This window comes from Carlito syrichta, unplaced genomic scaffold (assembly GCF_000164805.1).
Source record: "Carlito syrichta isolate Samal-C Ts95f unplaced genomic scaffold, Tarsius_syrichta-2.0.1 Scaffold301892, whole genome shotgun sequence".
Classification (NCBI taxonomy): Eukaryota; Metazoa; Chordata; class Mammalia; order Primates; family Tarsiidae; genus Carlito; species Carlito syrichta.
The window spans coordinates 494,184-518,664 of record NW_007245988.1 but is presented as its reverse complement, the minus strand read 5'-3'; the positions used below and the strand labels follow the sequence as shown (position 1 = coordinate 518,664).

Genomic DNA, 24,481 nt, shown 5'->3' with positions numbered 1-24,481 from the left:
TTTCATTTTTTTGTAGAGCTGGGGATCTCCCTACGTTGCCCAGGTTGATCTCAGACTCCTGGCCTCAAACAATCCTCTTGCCTCAGCCTCCCAAAGTGCTGGGGTTACAGGTGTGAGCTACCATGCCAGCTAAGACTAACTTTAAGCAACATTTTGAAGATGATTGCCTTTGGAACTTATTACATAATGACCTTTCCTCCAGCTCCCTGGCTCTCTGGGAACCCCTAAGCACTCTAAGATTAAGCCCCACACTCGATTTTCCTTTAAATTCTTCAAGTTTCTCCATCCTCTGTCAAACTCCTACTCCCTTAGAGTAGCTGTACGGTGGGGGGGGGACCCAAAAAAGCAGAATTTCTTTACAAAATATAGTGTTTATTCTTCCATGTTTACGCTTAAGTCACCTGCAAAGTGCTCTCCGTTGGATGCAATACACCTGTCGAGATGCCTTTTCCACTGCTCAAAACTGTTTCTGAACTCGTCCATTTTGATGCCTTTTTAGGGCTTCTGCTGTTTTTTTGTTTCACCTCTCCTGTGTCGGCAAAACATTTCCCTGTGAGGACATTTTTCATCCAGGGAAACAAAAAAAGTCACTCAGGGTGAGATTGGGTGAGTAGGGAGGGTGGGGCACGGGGGTCATGCCGTTTTGGGGTCCGAGACTGCTGAACACTCAGCGCAGTGTGGGCAGGATCGCCAGAGCCCAGTACGTCGAGTCTGTGGTGGCCGGGAGCGTGCCACTGCACTTCACTCCGATCTGGGTGGCAGAGTGAGACTCTAACTCAAAAAAAAAAAAGAAGGAATCAGTCCCTTGTCATTGTTCAGGCTGCATAATAAAAGAAGGGATAAGGAATATCATAAGACGCATCTTCTCAGAGTCCACACCCCTAAACTTTTCTGTTTTCTCACAGCTTCTACTGTTTTGGTCTTCCTAGAGCCATATGTTCTCTAAAGCCCCCCACATCTTGTTGTCATCCCTCTCCCTGCCTGCACCCCCCACACACCCGTTTCTATGAGCAGCAACTGGGACACAGGTAGCAGGGGCTGGGGGCGGGGCCGTGACAGCTGTAGCTATTTATCGGATGGTTTCCAAGTCAGGGATGCCTTTGCAGTGGGGGAGAGGCACTGGGGGGCTCCTTGGCACCAAGAATGCAGCCCCCCCTAGAGTCAGGAGGTGCCCACCTGGAGCCAAGCTGATGGAAGACCCTTCTCGTGCTGGTGAGAAGCCTGTGGGGTCTCGGGTCTCGGGTCTCAGGTCTCTGGCTCCCCGATGCCAGGGAACTGTGGATTCATGTAGAATGCAGTTCCCCAAGTGGCTCCTGTCTGTTGTCAAATGGCAGCATTCGATACGAGTGGCAGTCAGGTGCCACTTTGGAATTGGAGGTCTGAGAATGGGTGGCGCCCTGGGAACTGGCTCAGGAGAGGCCACGCCATGGCGAAGGATCCTGTGGCCTCACTTCTGGACATTGGGGGATGCCTCTCAGATATCCTTGTGTAGGCCACAGCTCATGCAGTTTTTGGAGTATGTGAATGTCCCAAGCCTTAAGGAGAGATGAGGGGAGAGTGGTTTTTTCTGGACCCAGGACATCATCCTAGAAACTCAAGAGTCTGGGCCGGACGTTCTTGAACTTTAATGTGCTCATGAACCTGGGGACCACAGCACAGTGCAGAGTCCGATATGGGAAGTCTGGCATGGAACCTGGGACTCTGCATTTCTGACAAGCTCCCTGGGGGGATCAGTGTTGCTGTCCCACAGATCACTTGGGCGACAGGGACCTGGAGTGGCTCTGTCAGTACGTTGAACACTAGCACATGCGACTGTCTAAACATGTTAAGTGAATTAAAAGTGAAAATTATCTGAGCACAGTGATGCACACCTGTTATCCCAGCACTTTGGGAGGCCAAGGTGGGAGGATCTCTTGGGCCCAGGAGTTTGACACCAGTCTGGGCAGCATAGCGAGACCTTGCCTCCACAAAGAATAGAAAAATTAGCCAGGCATGGTGTGTGTACCTGTAGTCCCAGCTACAGGAGGCTGAGGTGAGAGGATCTCCTGAGCCCAGGAGGTGGAGGCTGTGGTGCACCATCATCATGCCACTGCACTCCAGCCTGGGTGACAGAGTGAGACCCCGACTCAAAAATAAATAAAATAAAAATGCAGTTCCTTAGCTGCACTGACCGCAATTTATAAATGTTCAGAACCCACATGCCATCAGTGGCTGCCATATTGGACGGTACACATAAAACATTACAGCAATCACAGAAGGTCCTACTGGCAAATGCTGGGGTAAAGTGAATCTCTGTTGCTTCATTCATTCATTCATTCATTCACTGAGCATTTGTTATGTGCCAAGTAGTATGCTTGGTGTTGAAGCATTAAGGCGTGGTGACAGCTAGCAGAAAAAGTAAACAGAGGCCAACTGGAATGCAAGGGGCTTCAGTGGAGATGCCTCCCTTGTGGGGAGGACTCCAGAGCTGGGAGCAGTGGCAGCGTCTCCTGGCGTCTTGTGTGCGGGCTGACCATGCTGTGGTTGTCTCAGGGTCGGAACACTTCCGAGACAGGCTGCTGATGGTGCATTTTCCCCATTCCAGGGCCATCATCCTCAGAAATGGAGAAGTCATCCCCATGTCTTCGGAGTTCACCCCCGAGACGGAGCGACAGCGACTTCAGTACCTGGTAAGCGTCGCCGCCGGGGCTTGGCAGAGCACGGTGACCTCAGGGCTGGCCTGGGAGCTGTTCTGGAGGGACACGTGGCCACCGACATGGGATCGGCCCTCCACTCCTTCCACCCCACACCTTCAGGCTCACACATCTGGCTCCGCGTGCAATGACACACTCCACTGCCACCATGGGTTTGCCACATGCGTGACTCTCCCATCTGCGACCCACGGAAGGCGTGATGTGCTCTGGGTTATTCTGATGGTTGGTGATGTCCAGTGTGAGATGTGATTTTGAAGAACACAGATCCTTTCCGCCTTGGCTGGCTGCTCACTTGATAGCTCAAACAGGGGCTCGGTGCATATCCCACTTTGAGGAGGGACCGTTGCAGCTTGGAGGGCGCCGCTGGCACCGCCACCTTGTGTGCAGATCAGAGGTTGCATGGGCCCTTGGGGAAAGGCACGAGTGTCAGAAAATGTGCTTCTCTCCAGAAAATAAATTCTGTGTAGATCACCCTCTCTGGAATGAAATTGTGAGAGGAGCCCAGGACTTGGCTATCCTCAAAAATCTCAGTTTTCTGGAAAACTGAATATAAACTCACTTCCATGACCTCAGATTCCAGGGGGAGGCTCAGAATCGCCATTAAAAAGGACTTTGGTCGGGCGTGGTGGCTCACACCTGTCATCCCAACACTTTTGAAGGCTGAGGTGAGAGGATTGCCTGAGTTTGGGGGTTCGAGACCAACCTGAGCAACTTGGTGAGCCCTTGTCTCTACAATAAAAATCAAAAAATTAACTGGGTGTGGGGGCACATGCCTGTAGTTCCAGCTTCTTGGAAGGCTGAGGCGGAAGGATTGCCTGAGCCCAGCAGGTTGAGACTGGGGTGGCCATGAGTGTGCCACTGCACTTCAGCCTGGGTGACAGAGTGAAACTACAACTCAAAATTAAAAAAAAAAAAAAAGGACTTTGGTAATCATCTTAGGTTACTTGGGGGCGAACTTCTCTGTGGACTCACCTATGCGTAGTCTTCGTGTGGGTAAAATGTTTTCTCGCCAACTGGATTTCTTTTCAGACAGCAGCAAAAGCGGTGACCATCCACTTTTAGGAGAGAATTGATCCAGGCTGCTCTAAAAGGACCTTGTTCATGACTCTGAATTTCCGGACATGTGAACAGTCAGGACTGCATGACTTTGGTTGATTGAGAAACTAGCTGTGCCCTCTTCCTTGATTTTTTGTCTAAGTTTTTGTTTTATTCTACAAGCGGTGTAATTGTTTCTAGGTATCTGGGATATAAGACAACAGGACTCCAAAACCATTGTAAAAACAGTGCTCCTCTCTTGTACCTGTGGTTACTTTCTAGCCTTCATGGTGCTATCTTCAGGCTGATGAACTTGAATCCGCTCCCAGGGAATCTGGTGGTCAGCCTCTTGGCTTTCTTTGGTAGCCTAGATAGCAGCAACAGAAGATCTTCATTCCAGTTCCAGCTCTCTTTTTTTTTTTTAGTTGAAGCCTTACTGTCACCCAGGCTGGAGTGCAGTAGTATGCTCCCAGCCACCACAGCCTCGACCTGCTGGGCTCCAGTGATCCTTCTGTCTCAGCCTTCCAAGTAGCCAGAATTACAGGCGCCTGGCTAATTTTTTATTTATGGTAGAGACGAAACCTCACCAAGCTGGTCTAAATACCACGGGCTCGGGCAGTCTACTCGCCTCGACCTCCCAAAGTGCTGGGATGACAGGTTGAGCCCCTGAGCTTGGCCCCTCATTTTTATTTAAGAGCCACCACTAATATTGCTGAGATGAATGTATATTTTGAACAATCAATGTGGACACTATCAGCCCACAGAACTGAGCCAATGTCTGAATTTTTTAAAAGGTGAGAGCACTGTCCACGTGCTTTTTAATCCTTACTCCCAAGTCAGATAGTTTACTCCAGCTTATTACTAAAAAGCTTTCTCCCCAGACATGAGGAGTGTCAATGATCAAAACATAAAACGCCTTGGCTGTCCAACTTTTTATTCCATCAGGAGTGTAGGAATATAAAGCTTGCGAATGAACAGATCCAGTAATAATATTCACATGATCTGTGAAGTGGATCTTTGTGGCAAAGTATTTGAGAGAATTAGAATACTCTTAGCATAAATAACCTAGTGGTGACAACTTCATGGCAAAATATTTGAGAGCGTTAGATGGTGTATAGTGTAAAATATTAAAAATAGTGTCAACTGTGAGAAGAAAACAGGAAGGTGACATGGACTTCTCTGCACAGCTCAATCTTGAGCCATGTGACCTCGAGCCCCTCACACAATGTCTCTGAATTTCCCTTTCTCTTGAGTGAACTGGGTCGAAATACTTCCCTTAAGATACTCATAACATGTTCAGAAATCAAAATGAAAAGCAATCTCATGGTAATATAAAATATAGACTCATGCCTGTAATCCCAACACTTTGGGAGGCCCAGGCAGGAGGATGACTTGAAGCCAAGAATTTGTGACTAGCCGGGGCAACATAGCAAGACCTCCTCCCTAAAAAAATGAAAAATAAAAAACTAATGGGGTGTGGTGGTGCACACCTGCAGTCCCAACTACTCGGGAGACTGGGTTGGGAGAATTGCTTAAGCCCAGGAGATTGGGGCTGCAATGAGAATGATCCTACCACTGCACTCCAGTGCTGGTGACCAAACAAGAACCCATCTCTATAAAAAAATTTTTCAAATTAGCTAGACGAGGTGGTACCCGCCTGTAGTCCCAGGTACTTGGGAGGTGGAGGCAAGTCACCTGAGCCCAGGAGGTTGAGGCTACAGTGAGCTATGATCACACCATTTCACTCCAGCCTGGGTGACAGTACGAGACCCTGTCTCAAGAAATAGGAAGAGAAGGAGGGAGGGAGGGAAGAAGGAAGGAAAGAAGAAAGGAAAGAAGGCAGGCAGGCAGGCAGGCGGGTAGGAAGACGGTATACTATTTTATAATTTTAAATACATCTAAACCTACTGATTTATTTTTGTGAAACATTTGTTCCCTTGTATAATTGTGAAACACTTCAGTACCATGATAGCTGTTGTATCTTTTTCCTTTACCTGATCTCAGCCAGTTAGTACTTTGCTGGAAAATTAACAGCACATTCCTTATTCTTAGGTCAAATCAAACTTTATGGTGTGTGAAGACACATTGATGATGGAATGCTTACCACATCTGTGCCCCTGGCCACTTGCTGTGAGCAGATGTCTGCAGTCCCAGGGCTTGTTTGACTTGGAGAAATGATTCATGGCTTCCTTGTGCATGGGGAAGGTGGTCAGAGCCCTTTGCACACGAACCATTTTGATCCTTGTTGAAGAAGAATGTCTGGTGTTTGTGGTATGCACCGTCTGGATGCCGGGGATTACAGAACTGGATGCAGATTGCGGGAGGATGGATGTGATAGGCGTGTTGGTCTCGTTTGGGCCTTCATGTGGCCCTCTGGGTCATGTGGACTTGGTTTTGTAGATTCTCAGGCAGGGTGCTCACGGAGCAGGCTTGCACGCGTGTTGTGTCCACATGGACCATGGCAGGTGTACAGGGAGGGTGGAGACTGCACCCCTGCCCAGCAGCCATCATGAAGAAGCCTTAAAAAAAACTACTTCTAGGGTGATTGAAACATAATATTTTAGGGGATCCACTAAGCTAGTCAGAATGTTTTGATGAAGTCAAGACTCAGATGGAAGGGAAGGGGACCTGGTTTCTGGGAGTTTCTCAGTGGGGTTTACTGCTCTGGTGCTGTGGCCTCAAAGAAATCCCCCTACCTTTGCTCGAAGTGACAGCCAGAAGGAGATCTCCATCAGGGGACCCTTGCATCCCTGAGGTTTGAGAGTGCTGACTCTCCCTCCATTCTGCTGGGAGTTTATAAACTCCCATGTGATGGTGTCAAGATGTGCTGGTATCATCCGACCTTCAAATGATGCTTTTCTGTCCTGGCTGAATAGTCAGAGTCCACAGCTGTTTCTTATCATAGGACAATGTTTGGGAAAGGTGACAGTGGGTTTCTGATGCACATTTGCACAGCGTTATCTGAAGTGACAGCTTGCTGTGTCTTTGGGCCTTCCCCAGCTCTCTGCACCATGCCCAGGTCTGTCTGCCTCGGTTTCCATAGTGCTGCTGGACTGGAAAGGCTTCCAGTAAATGGAGCCATGCCTCTCGGCTTTCTGGGTTTTTCGTGCTCAAGAGTCATCTCCAGAAGAGCATTTCTTAAGCCCAAGCCTGCTCTGAAGACAGGAGGGTCTAATCGAAAAGTTCAAGTGTACTCATGGGTAAAAATGATGGGTGCGCCCCCTCTGTATCCCACTTAACCTTGAAAGCAGATGGTTAAACCCAGCAACCCTAGCTACAGTCACAAAAAGATGTCTCCGCCACATCTCTGCCTTAGGAGGGCATCTGAGTCATGGAAAAATCCTCTCCAGTCCCACCTCCCTCTTCTGTAAAGCTGCATATGACTTTCAAGTTTTCTCATTACAAAATGACAGGCTAGGCCAGGTGCGATGACTCATGCCTGTAATGCCAGCATTTTGGGAGGCCAAAATGGGAGGATCCCTCAAGCCCACGAGTTGGAGACCAGCCTAGGCAACATAATGAGACTCAAATATATATATATATACACACATATATATATATATTTTTTTTTTTTAACAAAAAAAATCAAAAAATTAGCTGGGCATGGTGGCACCTGTATCCCAACTACTTGGGAGACTGAGGCAGGAGGGTCACCTGAGTCCAGGATGTCAAGGCTGCGGTGAGCTGTTATCATGCCACTGCACTCCAGCCTGGGTGACAGAGTGAGACCCCAACCTAAAAAAAAAAAGGGCAACAGGCTAAAAGCTATGGTGACATGTTTTCTGTTGACTAAGGGTTCTAAGGATCATGTAAGAATTTTAATGTGAATCTTTCTGGAAATCCTCATCCATCAGACAGAATTTTATCATATCCAATTCTGTAATAGCTTATGTATCCGAGCTTGGTTCTTGCCACTTTGAGATTTTTTTAAAGAACAAATTAAGACCAATAATTCTTTATGAAAGAATCATCCAACCCATATGTTTTTGGATATTGGCCATTTCACATTTTTTCCTGTATTTTTTTTTCCCAAACCAAAATATCCTATTGCTGCACCGTAGATCACACAGCCAGCCATGACGCTGGAAGAGAGGTCCCATTTCACCATTAGCGTGACTGCTCACTGTCACCAGTGGTTTGGCTGATACTGTTCATTTCGTTTCATTCCTGGCCTTAGACTTTCTATCATGATCCATTCTCTTGAGTCGTAAAGCTTCCAATTCTTCTCTCGTGTAATCTGATGTGATTTCCTCCCTAGGGCAAGACAGAGGAGAGAGTACTCAATTTAAAATATTTTTGTAAATGGTTTATATTAGACACTGAAAGTTCTCATTTTGATAACTTCCTTTCCAATACTGAGAAGGCTGAATGTTTTAAAAATGAATTAATCTAAAAGTCTTACTTAGAGAACTTTACTGCTTCCTGTGGTAGAATCTTCATCTCATTTGTACTTTCCATATTCTGCTGATGGGAGTGAAAATTTGAACAAGTTCCTTGAAAAATGATCTGGCAGTCACTCACACTGAACGTACTGTGGCCGGCAATTTCACTCCTGGGGGCGGACCTGGAGAAATGGGTGCAAGTGTTCACCAAGGCTCAAGTGTGCACGGCAGTACCGCCTGGAATCACCCAGATGGAACCGCTCCAGATGCCTGTGGATGAATACAGCATGAGGTGGTCACTAGGTGACATCTCCCACAGCACCCGGCATGGACAGGCCATCACAACACGACATGGATGAATCTCAGACTTCACAGCCAAGAAAGGGGCCATCCTGCAGGATTCCAGAGGAAGCACAGAAACAGACGCAGCCAGTCTCAAAGTCAGAATAGCAAGTCCCGTGGTGGGGGTGGGTGGGGGGCAGTGATTGGATAGGGTCCTGAGGGGGATTCGAGTGTGCTGTTCGTGTTCCATTTCTTGATCTGGAGACCAGTGACATGAGTGTGTTCAGTATGCATTTGATATGAGCACTGTGCCATGTACCTTATGCTTCACTGAAAAGTTTTTTTTAAAAGTACTTTTGCTGGGTACTTGGGAGGCCGAGGTGCAAGGATCGGTTGAGGCCAGGAGTTCAAGACCAGCCTGGGCAACATAGCGAGACCCTGACTCTACAAAAAATTTTTAAAAACCAGCAGGGTAAGATGGGGTATGCCTATAGTCCCAGCTACTCAAGGTGCTGGAGCAGGAGATCACCTGAGCCCAGGAAGTCGAGGCAGCAGTGAGCCCTCTAGCCTGGGCAACATAGCAAAGCCCCAACTCTACAAAATATGTTTAAAACTTGACCAGCCAAGGTGGGGTATACCTATAGTCCCAGATATTCAGGAGGCCAAAGCGGGAGGATCACTTGGGTCCATGAGTTCGAGGCTACAATAAACCATGATTACTCCAGCCTGGGTGACAGAGTACGATCCCAATTCTTTAAAAAAAAACCAAAAAGACATGGCTGTGCACATCACTTCTTCAACTGCACACAACCCTTTGCAGAAGGGGCTGGGTGCCCCGCAAGAAGCCACCCTCCTGCCACCCTCAGCCCTGCCCAGATCTCTCTCAGAAGCACATGCTGCCTCCAGCCTCCTCGCCTGGGTCCCAGAACCTAGGCCTGGCCACCTTGTAAGCTCCCCTGCAGCTCCTCCCTGACCCCCTGCAGTGAGGGCACCAGAGTGTCCCTTGGCCCCTAGGGTAATGCCATGCCTGCTATGAGCCGTCTTCAGTCTCCCTGCTAGTGTGTGAGCTCTGAGCAGAAGAAGGGGCTCTTTTTCGGAGCCCTGGTACTTGACCTAGGCAGGGACTGAGATGCAGGTTGCGTGAATTCCTTGTCTGGACACCCCTAGCTCTGGGTCGGTCTCCTTGTTGGCTGACACCACTCTCTGGCCAGTTGCTCAGCAGGAAGACATCTTCTCCAAGGAAAGAAAAAAATGAGGAAGCGTTTTGTGTTCCCTTGAAGGCATTTATTTTTTGAGTCAAGGTCTTACTCTGTCACCTAGGCTGGTGTGCAGTGGCATGATCATGCTCACCAAAGTCTCAACCCCTGGACTTAGGCAATCCTCTTGCCTCAACCTCCCAAGTAGCTGGGACTACAGGTGTGCACTACCATGCCTAGCTAATTTTTTATTTTATTTTTTGTAAAGATGGGGTTTTAGTATGTTGCTTTGACTGGTCTTTAACTCCTGTGCTTAAACATTCCTCCCATCTTGACCTCCCAAGGTGCTGGGATTACAGACATGAGCCACCATGCCTGGCCCCTTAAAGGTAATTTCGAGTGACCTCAAACCCCCGTCTGCATGTCCAATGGAAGTCTGGCACTCGGCACTCAGCGAGAGCCCTGGCCACCTTGGTCTCCTCACATAGTCAGGTCTGCAATCCCTCCCTGGGTCTAGAGTTCCCTCTCTCCAGCTCTCTCTCCTCTTTGCCCAGCTGAGGTGATCATAGCTTCCCGCCAACCCAGGGGGCTGGAGCTCAGGGTCACATGCTCAGGAGTGAGATGGCCCTGGGCTCCGGTCACTCCCCTACTCTTGACCTGTAGCCTCCTTCTTCTCCAGTGAGAGGCTACCTGGAAGGTTCCAGAAGGTGTCTCTTCTTCAGGCTCATCCCCTCCTGTGATGTCTCAATCTCTTGGGGACTCGGAGATTCTTCCTGGGGCGGGTTTGTTTTGTTTCTTCACGGTCAAGTGTTCATCTCCCTCCCTGTCCTTTGAAACCAGTTTCTGCCGAGGACCAGAAAGGAAGGCAGCTGTAGGAAGACATCCAGTCCCCTGTCCCCACCCGGGTGTCTTGCCCTGACATGGTCGGTTATTCTAGCCACCTTTCCCTAGGAAAGCTGACCTTGTTCCTGGCCAGATGTAGTCATGTTTGTAAGTTTCTTTTCTTTTTTCTTTTTATTTTTTTTTTTGCGTCAGACTCTCACTCTGCTGTCCAGGCTGGAGTACAGTTGCACAATCACCACTCATTGCAGCCTCCACCTCCTCCTTGGCTCAGGCCTTCCTTTCACCTCAGCCTCTCAAGTAGCTGGAACTAAAGGTGTGCACCACTGTGCCTGGCTCATTTTTTGCAGAGACGAGGTCTCGCTATGTTGCCCAACCTGGTCTCAACCTCCTGGGCTCAGGCAGTCCTCCCACCTAAGCCTCCCAAAGTGCTGTGATTATAGGCATGAGCCACCACACCCAGCATGTTTATAAGTTTGTTCTCTTTAGCTGCCCAGGACATGAAGTGACAAGGATATGTTCCACTCTCTTTTTAGCCAACCTGTGCTCTTCGGAGTCGAGAGTCTTGGTGATCCACCTTTGGCCTTGCTGGGGCAGTGGTGTTCAAGCTCTTTCCCCCGGTGATATTTGTGGCACACACTTGAACTTGAGCTATCCTTCCGTCCTTCTCCCCTCAGGAGCCTTCTAGGATGCTGCCTGGATAGGAAACCTCAAGATTTGGGGTTAAAATGAAGGCACAAGAAGAGGTTCATTGGTTTACAAAGGGCTGGCTGCTGCACTTCAAATCACACTTTAGTATGAAATGCTAATTTCTAGGTTTCTGATCTGTGTAGTCATTAAGTAAAGAAGAGACATAGCATTGTTATTTTGATATCCTTGGGATTAAAATATCATTATGGGATTTTAAATCGTATAGCTGCATCCACATACTTGTGGTTTTATGGGAAGTTCTCTATCAAATTATAAGTTGGACTGGGCATGGTGGCTCATGCCTGTAATTCCAGCACTTTGGGAGGCTGAGATGGGAGTTTGAGACCAGCCTGGGCAATCGCCTCTATTAAAAAATTAAGAAATTAGCTGGGTGCAGTGGTGCATACCTGTCATCCCAGCTACATGGGAAGCTGAGGCAGGAGGATTGCTTGAGCCCAGGAGTTCAAGGCTGCAGTGAGCTGTGATCATGCCACTGCACTCCAGCCTGGGTGACAGAGCAAGACCCTATCTCTAAAAAAATAAAAGTATAAAAAGTTAACTAAATAAAAAATACATGTGCCCATGGTCACTTTTATATACCATGGACATTAGTTTTAACTTTTTCAAAAGATGGAAAGCTATGTTATATTATTTTATCAAGTTTAAATAATCACAAAAATGTAATTATGCAAAGCAGGTCAGAATGTTCTGGGTACATTCCTACAACAAATACTTATTTAGAACCTTTCTTGGGCGCTCTACTGGACTCTGGAGAGTAGCAAAGGCTTTTAAAATAGTGGACGTGTTCAAGTGTAGCTGGTGTCCACATACCCCAACGGCACGTTTACCCAGCTGGTATCACTATGCATAGGTTCCTAACATGCATAAACCCAAATAGCATCAGCAAAGAGAAAAACTTAAAGTATATCCAGTGTGTCAGATAAATAAGGAACGTTTAGGAGAGTGTTCAGAATTTTTGTTTTGCACGTAGACATGGGATCTTAAAAAGTGCTTAGTCCTGTCTGGACTTTAGCCCAGTTATTTATTTATTTATTTATTTTGAGTTGGAGTTCACTCCTTCGCCCAGGCTGGAATGCAGTGGCCTCTCCTGGCTACCGCAACCTTGACCTGCTGGGGCTCCGGCGATCCTTCCGCCTCAGCCTTCCAAGTAACTGGAACTACAGGCACGCGCTACCACACCCGGCTAATTTTTTGATTTATTGTAGAGATGAGGTCTCGCCAAGTTGCCCAGGCAGGTCTTGAACCCACAGGCTCAGGCAATCCACTCACCTCAGCCTCTCAAAGCGCGGGATTACAGGCCGAGCCACCGAGCCCGGCTTTGGCCCAGTTTTTAATAAGTGGCATCACTGTGACATGTGCCTTAGCAAGGGGCGGTCATTGTGGATGTATGTTCATGAACCACCCAGTATGTTCAGGGGGCAGTGAACCACGCCAAAACTGCCCATGAATCTTTTACGTTTAAAGTCAGGAAATCACTAGCATCCTCTCAAATTCTGTCCCCACACTCTGCAGACTTTAAACTTTGATTTGTTGCTTGTAGTGAATTCAAAGTAAAATCACTTTCAGGACCCGAGATTCTAGAATTCTGACGTGAGGTCCTTCCGGAAGCACAGGCCAGTACGGATGACGTTGTTCTAGCCAGTTGTGCCGCCTGAATGCTGGCGAGGACCTGAGAGGTTCCCAGATCCCCAGGTTGTTTGGCCACACTGCTTCTGCCAACAGGCCGTCTCCATGTTGGCTGACCAGGAACCCACAGGCTTCAGCATCCCCTGTCCTGAGGCCTGGCCCCTGCCCTGGCAGACCCCCTCAGAGTTTTCCCTAAAATCATTAGGACATGAGCAGTGAGGCTCTTCTGAACAACTTTTTAAAACCTAGTTTAACTAGGTTGTCAAAAACTAATCATGTTTAGAATTTTTTTTAATGAAAGTTATCCATATCCAATAGTAGAAATATTCATGATTATGGGTACACTATTAGGAAAACCCTCAGATAACATTCTTATACTATTTTAATGACTTCCCGTATAAATGTGCATGTATAGAAGACCATGTGTGCAAACTTTTATGATGCCTTCACATAAAAGGTAGACTCACAAGCAGAAGTGTTATCCTCTAAAAAGCAACAGGTAGTTTTTTGTTTGTGTGTTTGTTTTGAATCAGAGTCTCACTCTGTCACCCAGGCTGGAGTGCAGTGGCATGCTCACAGCCACCGCAGCCTTGACCTGCTGGGCTCAGGCAATCCTTCCACTCCAGCCTTCCAAGTAGCTGGAACTACAGGCGTGCACCACCACGCCCAGCTAATTTTATAATTTATTGTAGAGAAAAGGTCTCACCAAGTTGCCCAGACAGGGCTCGAACCCACGGGCTCAGACAATCCTCTTGCCTCCGCCTCCCAAAGTGCTAGGATTACAGGTGTGAGCCATGGCGCCCGGCCAGCAACAGGTAGTTTTTACAAACTGTGCACAGTCTAGTTTTTTTTTAGCCCAGCTCAAATGTGTATTTGAGCATCTCATTTTTCCTGAAGAAGCCATATGTTTGCTCTGCACATACATAGTTCTTGAGCTGAGTTGCTATAACACCATTAACTCCAAGGGGCCTGACACGTGCATCAGTAGCAAGTATTGAAAGTACCGGGAAAGGTCAGGCATGGTGGCTCACACCTGTAATCCTAAAACTTTGGGAGACGGAAGCAGGAGGATCACTTGAGGCCAGGAGTTCAAAACCAGCCTTGACAACATAGTGAGACCCCATCTCTATGAAAAATTTAAAAATTAGCCAAGCATGGTGGTGTGCACCTGTATTCCCAGCTACTTAGGAGGCTGAGGCAGGAGGTTCACTTGAGCCCAGAAGTTTGAGGCTGCAGCGAGCTATGATTGTGCCACTGCACTCCAACCTGGGTAACAGAGTGAGACCTTGTCTCAAAAGAAAATGGAAGGAAGGAAAAGTTGGTAAGAAGGAGGCCTACAATTAGAATGTGGATGGTAATGTTAAAGAGAGGAGTGGTAAAAGTATATTATGGGTACACAGGGAATACTCATGAATTCTACAGCAGGCATGACTGTGACAGAAAACAAATCAGGTCACCTGTGCTGTGGCAGTTATCATAAGAAGGAGAAAAGCCACTATAAGGATAGAGTAACCTAAGGGTGCAGTGCAGCCCCAGTGTCAACAGGGGATGAATATGACCATATTTCCTCAAAACTAAGATTTTTTTCAAAAAGATGCCTGAAGTTGTTATCTTTTATGATTGATTGCCACTGTCAGCTGGGGCCAGACATGACATGTCACCTCTTGGACACATGCAAACATCAAATGATCAAGATTTCTTTTCCTCACCCCTTGCCAGATCCCCCAACAACAAAAGATGGATGAGAGGGAAAGACATACACGTTTATTTAATATAAGTTTTACATGACACAAGAGTTATTGTAAGCAATGGAAGACCCAGAGAAACAGGTAAATGGATATAATTTATATGCATCGATTTGAGGAAGAGTGGCCCACTTACGGAGAAATATGGGAGCGGAACCTAGTGACCTGGGAAGAGCTTAACCAAGCCTGTTTGTTCAGACTCCCCTCTGTATCCCTGTGTCCTCAGAGTTAAAGATGCCCCTCAAGGCATAAGAAGGTACCTATGGGATGAGGCTCTTAGGGACTGTTGTCAGGGAGAAGTGCCGGGGAAGGTGAACAAGCCCCTTCTGCTCCTGCTGGTTTCTCAGATGCCAAGATACTGTGCTTTGGGGTAGCATGTCTTTTTTTTTAACCTTTAAATTTTTTATTTTAAAATTGTCGGGTACAGTTCAGGGCTAGGTGTACAAATATTCATTGTGCAAGTACCCTTCACCCTTGTTGATGAGGTGTGCTCCCCGCCGGGTAGATTCCCACTACTGCCAATCCCACCTCCCCACCACCCCACAACCCCACAGTTTCCCACTACTGTCAATCCATTTCTTATAGTATTATGATAGTTGTTCAAGGTCCACTTATGAGTGAGAACATGTGGTACTCCGTTCTTTGTTTCAGTATTATAGACTAAGTCCATCCAGGTTGCTGCCGAGTTCATGATTTAGTTCTTTTTTATGGCTACGTAATATTCCACTGTGTATATGTACATTTTTTTAATCCAGTCCTCTTTTGATGGGCAGCACGGTTGGTTCCATGTTCTTGCTATTGTGAACAATGCTGCAATAAACATATGAGTGCAGGTATCTTTTTTATAGAGTGATTTCAGTTCTTCCTGGTATATTCCCAGTAGGTGGACTATGGGATCATATGGAAGGTCGATTTTTAGAACTTTTAGGCATCGCCACACTGCTTTCCACAGAGGCTGTACTAGTTTACACTCCCACCAACAGTGTAGAAGTGTTCCCTTTCTGCCACATCCTCTCCAGCATCTGTTATTTTTTGTTATTGATGATGGCCATTCTGACTGGAGTTAGGTGGTATCTCAGTGTAGTTTTAATTTGCATCTCTTTGTTGACTAGTGAGGCTGAACATTTTTTCATGTATCTGTTGGCTGCTCATATGTCTTCCTTTGAGAACTGTCTATTCATATTTTTAGCCCACTTTGTAATGGGGTTGTTTTTTTTCTTTTCAGCACATTTGAGTTCCTTGTAGATTCTAGACATTAGGCCTTTGTCAGACATAGAGTTGGCAAATATTTTTTCCCAGTCTGTAGGCTGCCTCTCTGTTCTCTTGGTGGTTTCTTTGGCTTTGCAGAAGCTTGTCAGTTTGATGAGGTCCCATTTGTCTATCTTATCTCTTATGGCATGGGCACTTGGGGATCAGGAATTGGTTGACAGTTCCAATTTCCATAAGAGTGTTTCCTGAATTTTCTAAGGTTCTTATAGTTTGAGGTTTTACGTTTAGGCCTCTGATCCCTTTAGAGCTAGGGGTAGCATGTCTTGAATCCCATCTCACCAAACTTTCTTTCCTGGGATCGGTGACCAGCAGCTCAGAAGAAAATCCTGCAGACAGAAAGGAAGGGTTAATGTAGCCTCTCTGGATCTAATTGTGTGGACCTAATTGTGTTGGTGAGATGTGATCAGGTTTGTTGAGTCACGTTCCCGAAGTGGCAGTCAAAGAAAGCTGGCTCTAGGTCATTGCAGAGCTGGCTGAAGGACTCCCGCACCCTTAACTTTGAGGCTGCCAGATCTGTTGTGGATTATTTAAGAAATGTGGCGTCACCAATGCTCGCATGAAACCCAGGATGCTACTGTGCGGAAAATCACAGACACTAGTGATTCAGAGTTGAAAAGGGATGAGAGCAGCTGGGTTCTAAATGTGAAAGTCTTGGAAAACCTTCGTCAGTACACTTCACTTACACGTCCTTTATTAAAGCTATACAACCGTGACAGACAATAATCAGCCAACGTATAAAAAAGCTCTTCCAGAAAGAATAAAATTAGAATCTGAGGTGGTAAAAAAAGCATTGTACATACAAGGAGGGATCCCCAAAAATGGAATTTGTTTCTGAAAAAAGTGTGTATTTATTCTTATATGTTTAAACTTTAATCACCTTCAAACTACTCTACACTTGATGCAATACATTTAGCAAGACGCTTTTTCCACTGCTCAAAAGAGTTTTGAACTCGTCTATTTGATGTCGTTTAGTGCTTCTGCCATTTTTCATTTTACGTATTCCACATCAGCCAAACATTTCCCTTTGAGGACTTTGTTCATCCAGGGAAACAAAAACAAAGTTGCTTGGGGCAAGATTGGGTAAATAAGGTATGTGGGGCACCAGGGTCATGCTGTGTTCAGTCAAAAACTGCTGAACACTCAGTGTGGTGTGGGCAGGTGCGCTTGAAAATTACCCATCATGAAATGGGCAAATGCACTGAAAGAATATCACAAAAAAATTCACTGAAGCCAGATGCAGCCTCTCACAACAACGCTAGCAGGTACCCTAATGCCGATGGGTTCCTAGAACACTTACCTAGAGGGTGAAACCTGTACTGCAAGGCACCTGCCTTCCAAAAGATACTTCCTGGGGTTTTTTTGTTTTTGTTTTTGTTTTGGTCCCCTCTCATATTTTAATTGGCAGCTTTTTTTCCTTAGAGGTCATAGAATCATGATACATCTAAGAAATGGCATCCTGAGTTTGATGGGCTACCATACCCTGTTGTTATCCTGGGAGAAAGCCAGCAGTTTGTGGAGATCATGAAAGGCTCTGTGTGTGAGGGGACTGTGGATGTCCCAAGTGGCGTGTGCCTTATGGCCCCTTGGAACCTGCACATCCTCAAAGGGAGAGGTGAGGCATCCCCTGCAGGGATCACAGCTGCTGTGGAGTTCTCACTAACCTGCAACAGAACAGATGCTACTGCCCAGGCCAATAAAATAGGCCCAAGGACACCTGACTAGAGGCGCCATCCAAGAGCCACTCATGCGCCTACCAGGAGAGCACATGGAGCTCTACACATCCACCCTCATGGGGAGAAGAGGTGTCTTACCCATCACTGGGCTCCTGGCCGAGGCCTCTAGGACGACAGACCTATTAGCAAGAGAAAAGGAAACAAATTCACTTCATATGAGTTTTATGTGAAGCCAACACCCTCCAGATGCAGTGGCTCATGCCTGTAATCCCAGCACTTTCAGAGGCCAAGGCAGGAGGATCGCTTGAGCACAGGAGTTCAAGACCAGCCTAGGCAATGGAGTGAGACCTCATCTCTACAAAAAATAGAAAAATTAGCTGGGCATGATAGCATGCGTCTGTAGTCCCAGCTACTCGGATGGCTGAGCGGGGTTGCTTGAGCCCAGGAGGTTGAGGAGACAATGAGCTATGATTGTGCCGCTGCACTCCAGCCTGAACAACAGAGGGAGACCCTAAGATGGGTGGATGGTTGGATGGATGGATGGATGGATAGATAGATAGATAGATAGATAGATAGATAGATAGATAGATAGATAGATAGATAGATGGAAGGAAGCAGGGAGGAAAAAAGGGAAAGAAAGGAAGGAGGGAAGGAAGGGAGGGAGGGAGGACAGAAAGAAGGAAGGAGGGAAGGAAAGAGAAAGAAAGAGAGAGAGGCGGGACTCAGTGGCTCAGCTTGTGATCCCAGCACTTTGGGAGGCTGGAAGGAAAGAAGGAAGGAAGGACCCAAAGAAACAGGAAAACCTATATATTTTTATGGCCAGTTGTGCAGAAGCGTGATCAAAGGACAGAGGGTTCTGATATAATATTAGTACTGGGGATTGAGGGGACTTCGCAAGGCCTGTTGCAATGCTTGCTGTTATCTCCGTGTGACATTCGCTTCCTCCAGGTGTAGGGCAAGACCCCTCTGGACTAAGGTCTCATAACTATTTTCAGGGAAAGGTTAGCTAGGTTTTGTGGCTCCCTTCCGAGAAGGGGTGGGGGGGGAGTTCTTTCTGGTTTCTGTGGTCTACGTCTGCTCTCTCCTCAAATGCCAAGTACCATATTTTGGGGTCGCGTATCCTGAACCCCATCACATCTTAGTCACAGGGTTTGTGAAGTGTGTTCAGGAGTGTCATTTGAATCCCGGTCTGTTTGTTAGTAATATATGTGTATGTTTTGTATCTACTGGAATTGCCAAAAAAGCGTACACATGGCTGGGCTCGGTGGTTCAGCCTGTAATCCCAGCACTTTGGGAGGCCGAGGTGAGTGGATTGCCTGGCCCACAGGTTCGAGACCTGCCCGGGCAACTTGGTGAGACCTCATCTCTACAATAAATCAAAAATGAGCCAGGTGTGGTAGCACGCGCCTGTAGTTCCAGCTACTTGGAAGGCTGAGGCGGAAGGATTGCCAGTGCCCAGCAGATCGAGGCTGCGGTGGCCAGGAGTGTGCCACTGCACTCCAGTCTGGGCGACAGAGTGAGACTCCAACTCAAAAAAAAAAAAATACACATTTTAAGAGATATTATCTATGTATTACTTTTTGAAACTGAAATGAATTACAGTGGCAATGTGTAGTATGATGTTCGTTCAAAAGATGGCATTAATGAAATGAATGCTAGCATCACCATGTGACAGGCAGGACAGTATTACAATTTTATTACATTTTTTTCCTTTCTTAAAATGTGTACATATATATTTTTGGCACCCCCTGTGTATTTACACACACACACACACACACACACACACTTAGTCTGTTTTGTGCTCCTATAACAAAACACCACAGACTGGTACCCAAGACTGGGAAGTCCAAGATCAAGATGCCAGCATCTGTTGAGAACCTTCTTGCTGGTCCTTACATGATAGAAGGTAGAAGGGCAAGACAGGGTGAACCCACTCTTCCAACCCCTCTTTTATAGCAGCATTAATCAATTCGGGGGTTTATAACCTAAGCACTTCCCCCAAGGGCCTACCTCCCAACAGTGTTGCATTGGGGGCTACATTTCCACACATGAATTTGGGGGAACACATTCACACCCTGACACACACATGTATATACAGATAGTCCCTGACTTCTGATGGTTTGACTTATGATTTTTTTTTTTTTTTACTTTATGATGATATGAAAGCAAGATGCATTCAATAGAAGCCACACTTTGAATTTGCATCTTTTTCCAGGATAAGGATATGTGGTATGATACTCTCTCAGAATGCTGGGTTAGTGTTAGGGTCATCAACACATATTCTACAGTGCCCTGTGTTGCCAGATGATTTTGCCTCAAGCACATTAAAGGTAGGCTAAACCATGTAGTTCTGTAGTTGGGCATATCAAATGCATTTCAACTTACAATATTTTCAACTTAAAGATCTTTTCAACTTACGATCTTTTCAACATCAAATGGGTTTATCTGGATGGAGCAACATCTGTATACATATGTATATCTTATATATTGATCTGGGCATATAAGACACAACACACATAAGTTCGTACACATATGGTTTGATGACCTGTTAATTCACAATAAAATTAACTCTGTGTCATTGTACATTCGATGTAACATCCTTGCAAATGACACCGTATTCTCTTGTTTGGATTCATGCTAGTTTATTTAATCACACATATTCTTAAATGATTTCTTCATTTGGTGTGATAAATAATGTCAGAAACATCCTTGTGGCCACACTATGTATGGATGTGTTTGTGTGTGTGTGTGTTTTTAACTAAATTTTCTGATTCAGACTTTGCACGGTCTAGGAGGAAAGGACAGCGGCCCTTGTGTGGCCGCCTCACTGTCTTTTATAAAAATGTGTGTCTAGGTTAAAGGTCCCACATAGGGTTGGAACAGGGTTATAAATAAGCGTGATGTGAAGCTCAGACTCTAGAATTGCCCAGGCTTGACTGATGACCTTGGGCTCGATGTCTCAACCTCTCTGAAACTTGGTTTCCTCGTTTGTAAATTGAGTCTCTGACTCATGCTCTGTAAGATCGTTGGGGAGTAAGATGAGGTGGATTACGTGCCTTTTATAGGGCTGGCATGTGGCAGCCCCTACATCCATGTTACTCCAGCTTGAGGAGCAGGGGATAGACAAAAAGAACTCCATGCTGATACAATTTCAAAGATCATAAAAGGCACATAGCAGATACGCTGTTCCTCAACTCCTTAGACCTCTGTTCCTTAGTTTTCATGGACCAAAATAAAAGAGGAATGAGATAGTGCCTGTCTCATGGGCCTCTGACTTGTGCAGTTGATGGGGCCCTGCGCTTGGGTCAGTGCTCTGCTGTCCCATCTGAAAGTCCTTAATTTTGAGCAGAGACTCTGTGCTTTTGTGTTACACTGGGCCCCCACAACTGATGTAGCCAGTTTTGTTCACAAGGTTGCTGGGAGGGTGAGATGAGAATTCACAAAGCACTGAGTGTCGCACTCAGGATATAATAGGACCCAATGATCACTAGATGGATGTGATATTTTTATAAGCAGAGACTACCGAAATAAGTGCATTATAGACATTTCATTACGGAAAAGGCAGAATGAGATAAATATATCATTAATCTCATTTTATAGATAAAGAAACAGAGACCCAAGGAACTAAATAGCCTGCTAAAATCACAGCTTATAAATGCAGAGCCTGGATCAGACCCAAGCCCATCCCACCCAATGGCCCTATTAAGTCGTAGTTCCCTTTATCCCTCCTTCCCGGAGAACTCTCCATAAAGCCCCATGTTGAAGTCATCTTGCAAACCTCAACCCCAGCAGGGGTTTCAGAGCCCCTCGAAGTGATCCAGAGTCCCCACAGCAGGCAGGAAGCACAAGTCCCCTCCTCACCCTCATCGTGCTGTCCTGTCCCCACGCCTGCTCGGATTTCCATATCCAGCCAAATCTACCCACCAGCCTGGTGACCATCTAGCTTGCTCCCTTTGGTTCCTGACAAACCGTGCTTCGGGTGACTCCTTCTGATGAATGCCCCCAGGCCCAGGGGAGAACAGTGAGAGATCTCTCGGCCTCAGGTCCTGGGCAGGAGACTGTAGGAGAGACTGATTCTCAGTAAGCTGAGGACAAGGCCATCTGTCCTGTGGTAACGACCCCCTGCCACTCCACAGTGCTGGCCTGTGACTTGCTACGCCCACTCTGTTCCCTGCTGGAACAGAGAGAAGACATTCCTCCACGCTGCCCACAAGCAGGTGTAGGCTCCAGTGTGAAGCTCTGGGGTCAGCTGGCCTCCAGTGAGGGCAACCTCCAGCGGGCAGCCTCTGTGCGGTTCCTCTCTTAGACAGCTAGGTTTGAATTTAGAAAGTGACAATGAGGCCGTTTGTTTTTTTGAACAACAAGGTTTGAATTTAGAATGTGACAATGAGGCTGTTTGTTGTCTGGAAGCAATTCCCTAAGTGGCTCAAGACTTTTTGTAGGTGTGAGCAGGGCTGTGGGAGAGGGTAGAATCCGTCTGCCCTGGAATAGTCTTCCAATCACGGCAGAGTGAGCTGGAGGGCGTCCAGCAGAGAACTCAGCAGCAAACTCCTGTCTGGTGTCTCTAGCCAAGCCCACGCCTTCAGGCCATGGTGTACACTTGGAGACCACAGGCAGTTCTCAAAGGCAACGCCAGGATAAGTACGGAAGCAGGTGAGATGCTAGCAGAGAAAGCCACGTGGGGAAGCATTAGGGTGAGACTTTTCGCCTTTTGTCTCACCAACATACCCTTCCAAAGAGCAAAACCATCTTGGATTTAAATTTAAAAACCGAAGGCTGGCCACAGTGACTCAGGCCTGTAATCCTACCACTTTGGGAGGCCAAGACGGGAGGATCCCTTGACCCCAGGAGTTCGAGACCAGCCTGAGCAACATACTGAGACCTTGTCTCTACAAAAAAAAAAAAATCGCTAGGCATGGTGGTGCATGCCTGTAGTCCCAGTCACTCAGGAGACTGAGGCAGAAGGAGGTCAAGGCTGTGGTGAGCCATGATGGTGCTACACTCTAGCCTGGGTGACAGAGTGAGACCCCGACTCAAAGACAAAACAAAATTAAACAGTGAGTCTTTGGGGAAGCTCAATTGCTCTTTCTTATGCCTCGAGCTGTACATTTGGTTACAATGAATTTATCATAATAAATGAAAAAGTTACATCCCTTTATAAACTCATGATTTTTATTTTGTTAGAGCATACTCCCAGGAGGGCCCCCAGAATGTTAGGTCAGGCCCACTGGGAGTGTGGGGTGTCTGGGGTGTGATCTGATGTCTCATGAAAGATACAAAGAATTGCACAGAAGTTAGATTAGAAAATGTAGTTTATTTACAAGTAAATTAGAGAGAGAGAGAGAGAGAGAGAGAGAGAGAGAGAGAAGATTCACCTCCCCAAGGTAGGAAAGGGAACCAAAGCCAGGAAACATGGTCATGGCCATAACTCAAAGAGTGAATGGCCACGCCAGTGTCTAGTAAAGCAATGGCAAATGGCTACTCATGGTTAAGTCCTTTTAACCTTTCCCTGTGATGAGGGAAGGTCATTAAGGTGATTGGATGGTGTTCTGCTCCACATCATCAAGAAGGGGCAGGTAAGCACAGGTTCTGACTTCAGGAACTGGACAGTAGGCAGATGGGTAGGAAAGTCACATGATTGCTGCCATGGTGGTGGGCTAGATGGGAGGAGACAAAGGGAGGGGATTTTCCTGCAAGAGACTTGACAGACTTTGCAATCCACAAACTCCTTATCAAAAAGGTGTGGTCTATTATCATTTCTATGGCTTCAGCCACCTAGGGGTCCTGAAAGATTCTTAGAGATTATTAGGTCAAACCATAAATTGAATGGTTGGGCTGTTGGGTTGTCCCTGTCTTGCAGCTGATGGAGATTTGCCGAGAGGGTGGACGCTGCTTGGCCTGCAGTAGAATGTCTGAACCTTCCTAAAACCTGCCTATTGGAAATTTATCTATGTCTAAAAGATTCAAAGCATGTCAGGGGTAAAATCTAAGCAAAAGCGGTTATTCTGAGGCAAAAAGACCATGCTAAGCAAAGTTTATTCTATGTTTCTCTAGGTATCTCCTTTCATATTTGCTCATCTTCTATTAGTATTTAGTTTCTAAAATCTGTTTACTTCCCTTAAAATACATGACGATGTTCTTGTTTTTGAAATATGGCCTGTCTCAATATGCAACATACTGGAGTCTCATTTTTCTTCCCTCTAAATACGTGTGTGTGTGTTTTTCTCCTTTTCTTTTTGCTATTAGGCATTCATGCAGCCTCACTTGCTGGGAAATGAGTTCACACATTTGGAGTTTCCAAGGAGGGTACAGAGAAAAGAGCTCGGGAAGAAGATGCTCTACAGGGACTTTAATATGACAGGCTGGTAAGCGCACGCATCCCCCGGCCCCGGCACCACACAGCGTGTGTGGAGCAAGCATCCCCACCTCGAAAAGCCACTTGCACCATTTGGATCAGGAGGCGTAGACAAGGCCTGGGTTTGTGAGGAACAACCAGGGACGGTGCCTGCCTTTGGTCTTTGCACTGAGAACCCGTTCTCAAGTCAAAAGCGTGGGTTCGCCTCCCTGCTTCTCCAAGGCTCCGCCTGGGGACACTGGGCCCCACGAAGCTGACCTAATTCTTTGCTTCACACAGAGCAAGCATCTGGGGGCTTCTAAAGCACACTGAGCTTGATATGTTTAGGACAGGGCGATTAAAGCAGTAGAACAGGCCAAGGGTTTATCGAGCCAGACTGGCGCAGGTTCAAATTCTGACTCTAACTCTTCTAAATCAGCAACGTTAATTCCTAGAGCCCGTTTTTCCATGGGTAAAATTATAAAAGATATATCCTTCGAAGGGTTATTATGAAGACTAAAAGGAATGGGCTATTCTCATTAATGTAGTACATTCAAGTTGGAATAGGAACTCTTGGCAGGGGGTGTCTTATTCCCAAAACAGACGTATGTGAGCACCAAGCTCCTTTCTTTCTTTTTCTTTCTTTCTTTCTCTCTCTCTCTCTCTTTCTTTCTTTCTTTCTTTCTTTCTTTCTT

At 46.5% G+C, this 24,481-nt stretch overlaps 1 protein-coding gene across 1 annotated transcript in view; it reads left to right on the top strand.

Annotated features, from left to right (window-relative positions):
- Positions 1-24,481, top strand: part of PPM1H (protein phosphatase, Mg2+/Mn2+ dependent 1H) — a 188,592-nt gene that overhangs the window by 84,576 nt on the left and 79,535 nt on the right. Inside the window, exons 4-5 of the mRNA XM_021711172.1 lie at positions 2,585-2,669; positions 23,699-23,817. Of these exons, the coding sequence (XP_021566847.1) occupies positions 2,585-2,669; positions 23,699-23,817 (204 nt within the window). The remainder of the gene's footprint in view (positions 1-2,584; positions 2,670-23,698; positions 23,818-24,481) is intronic.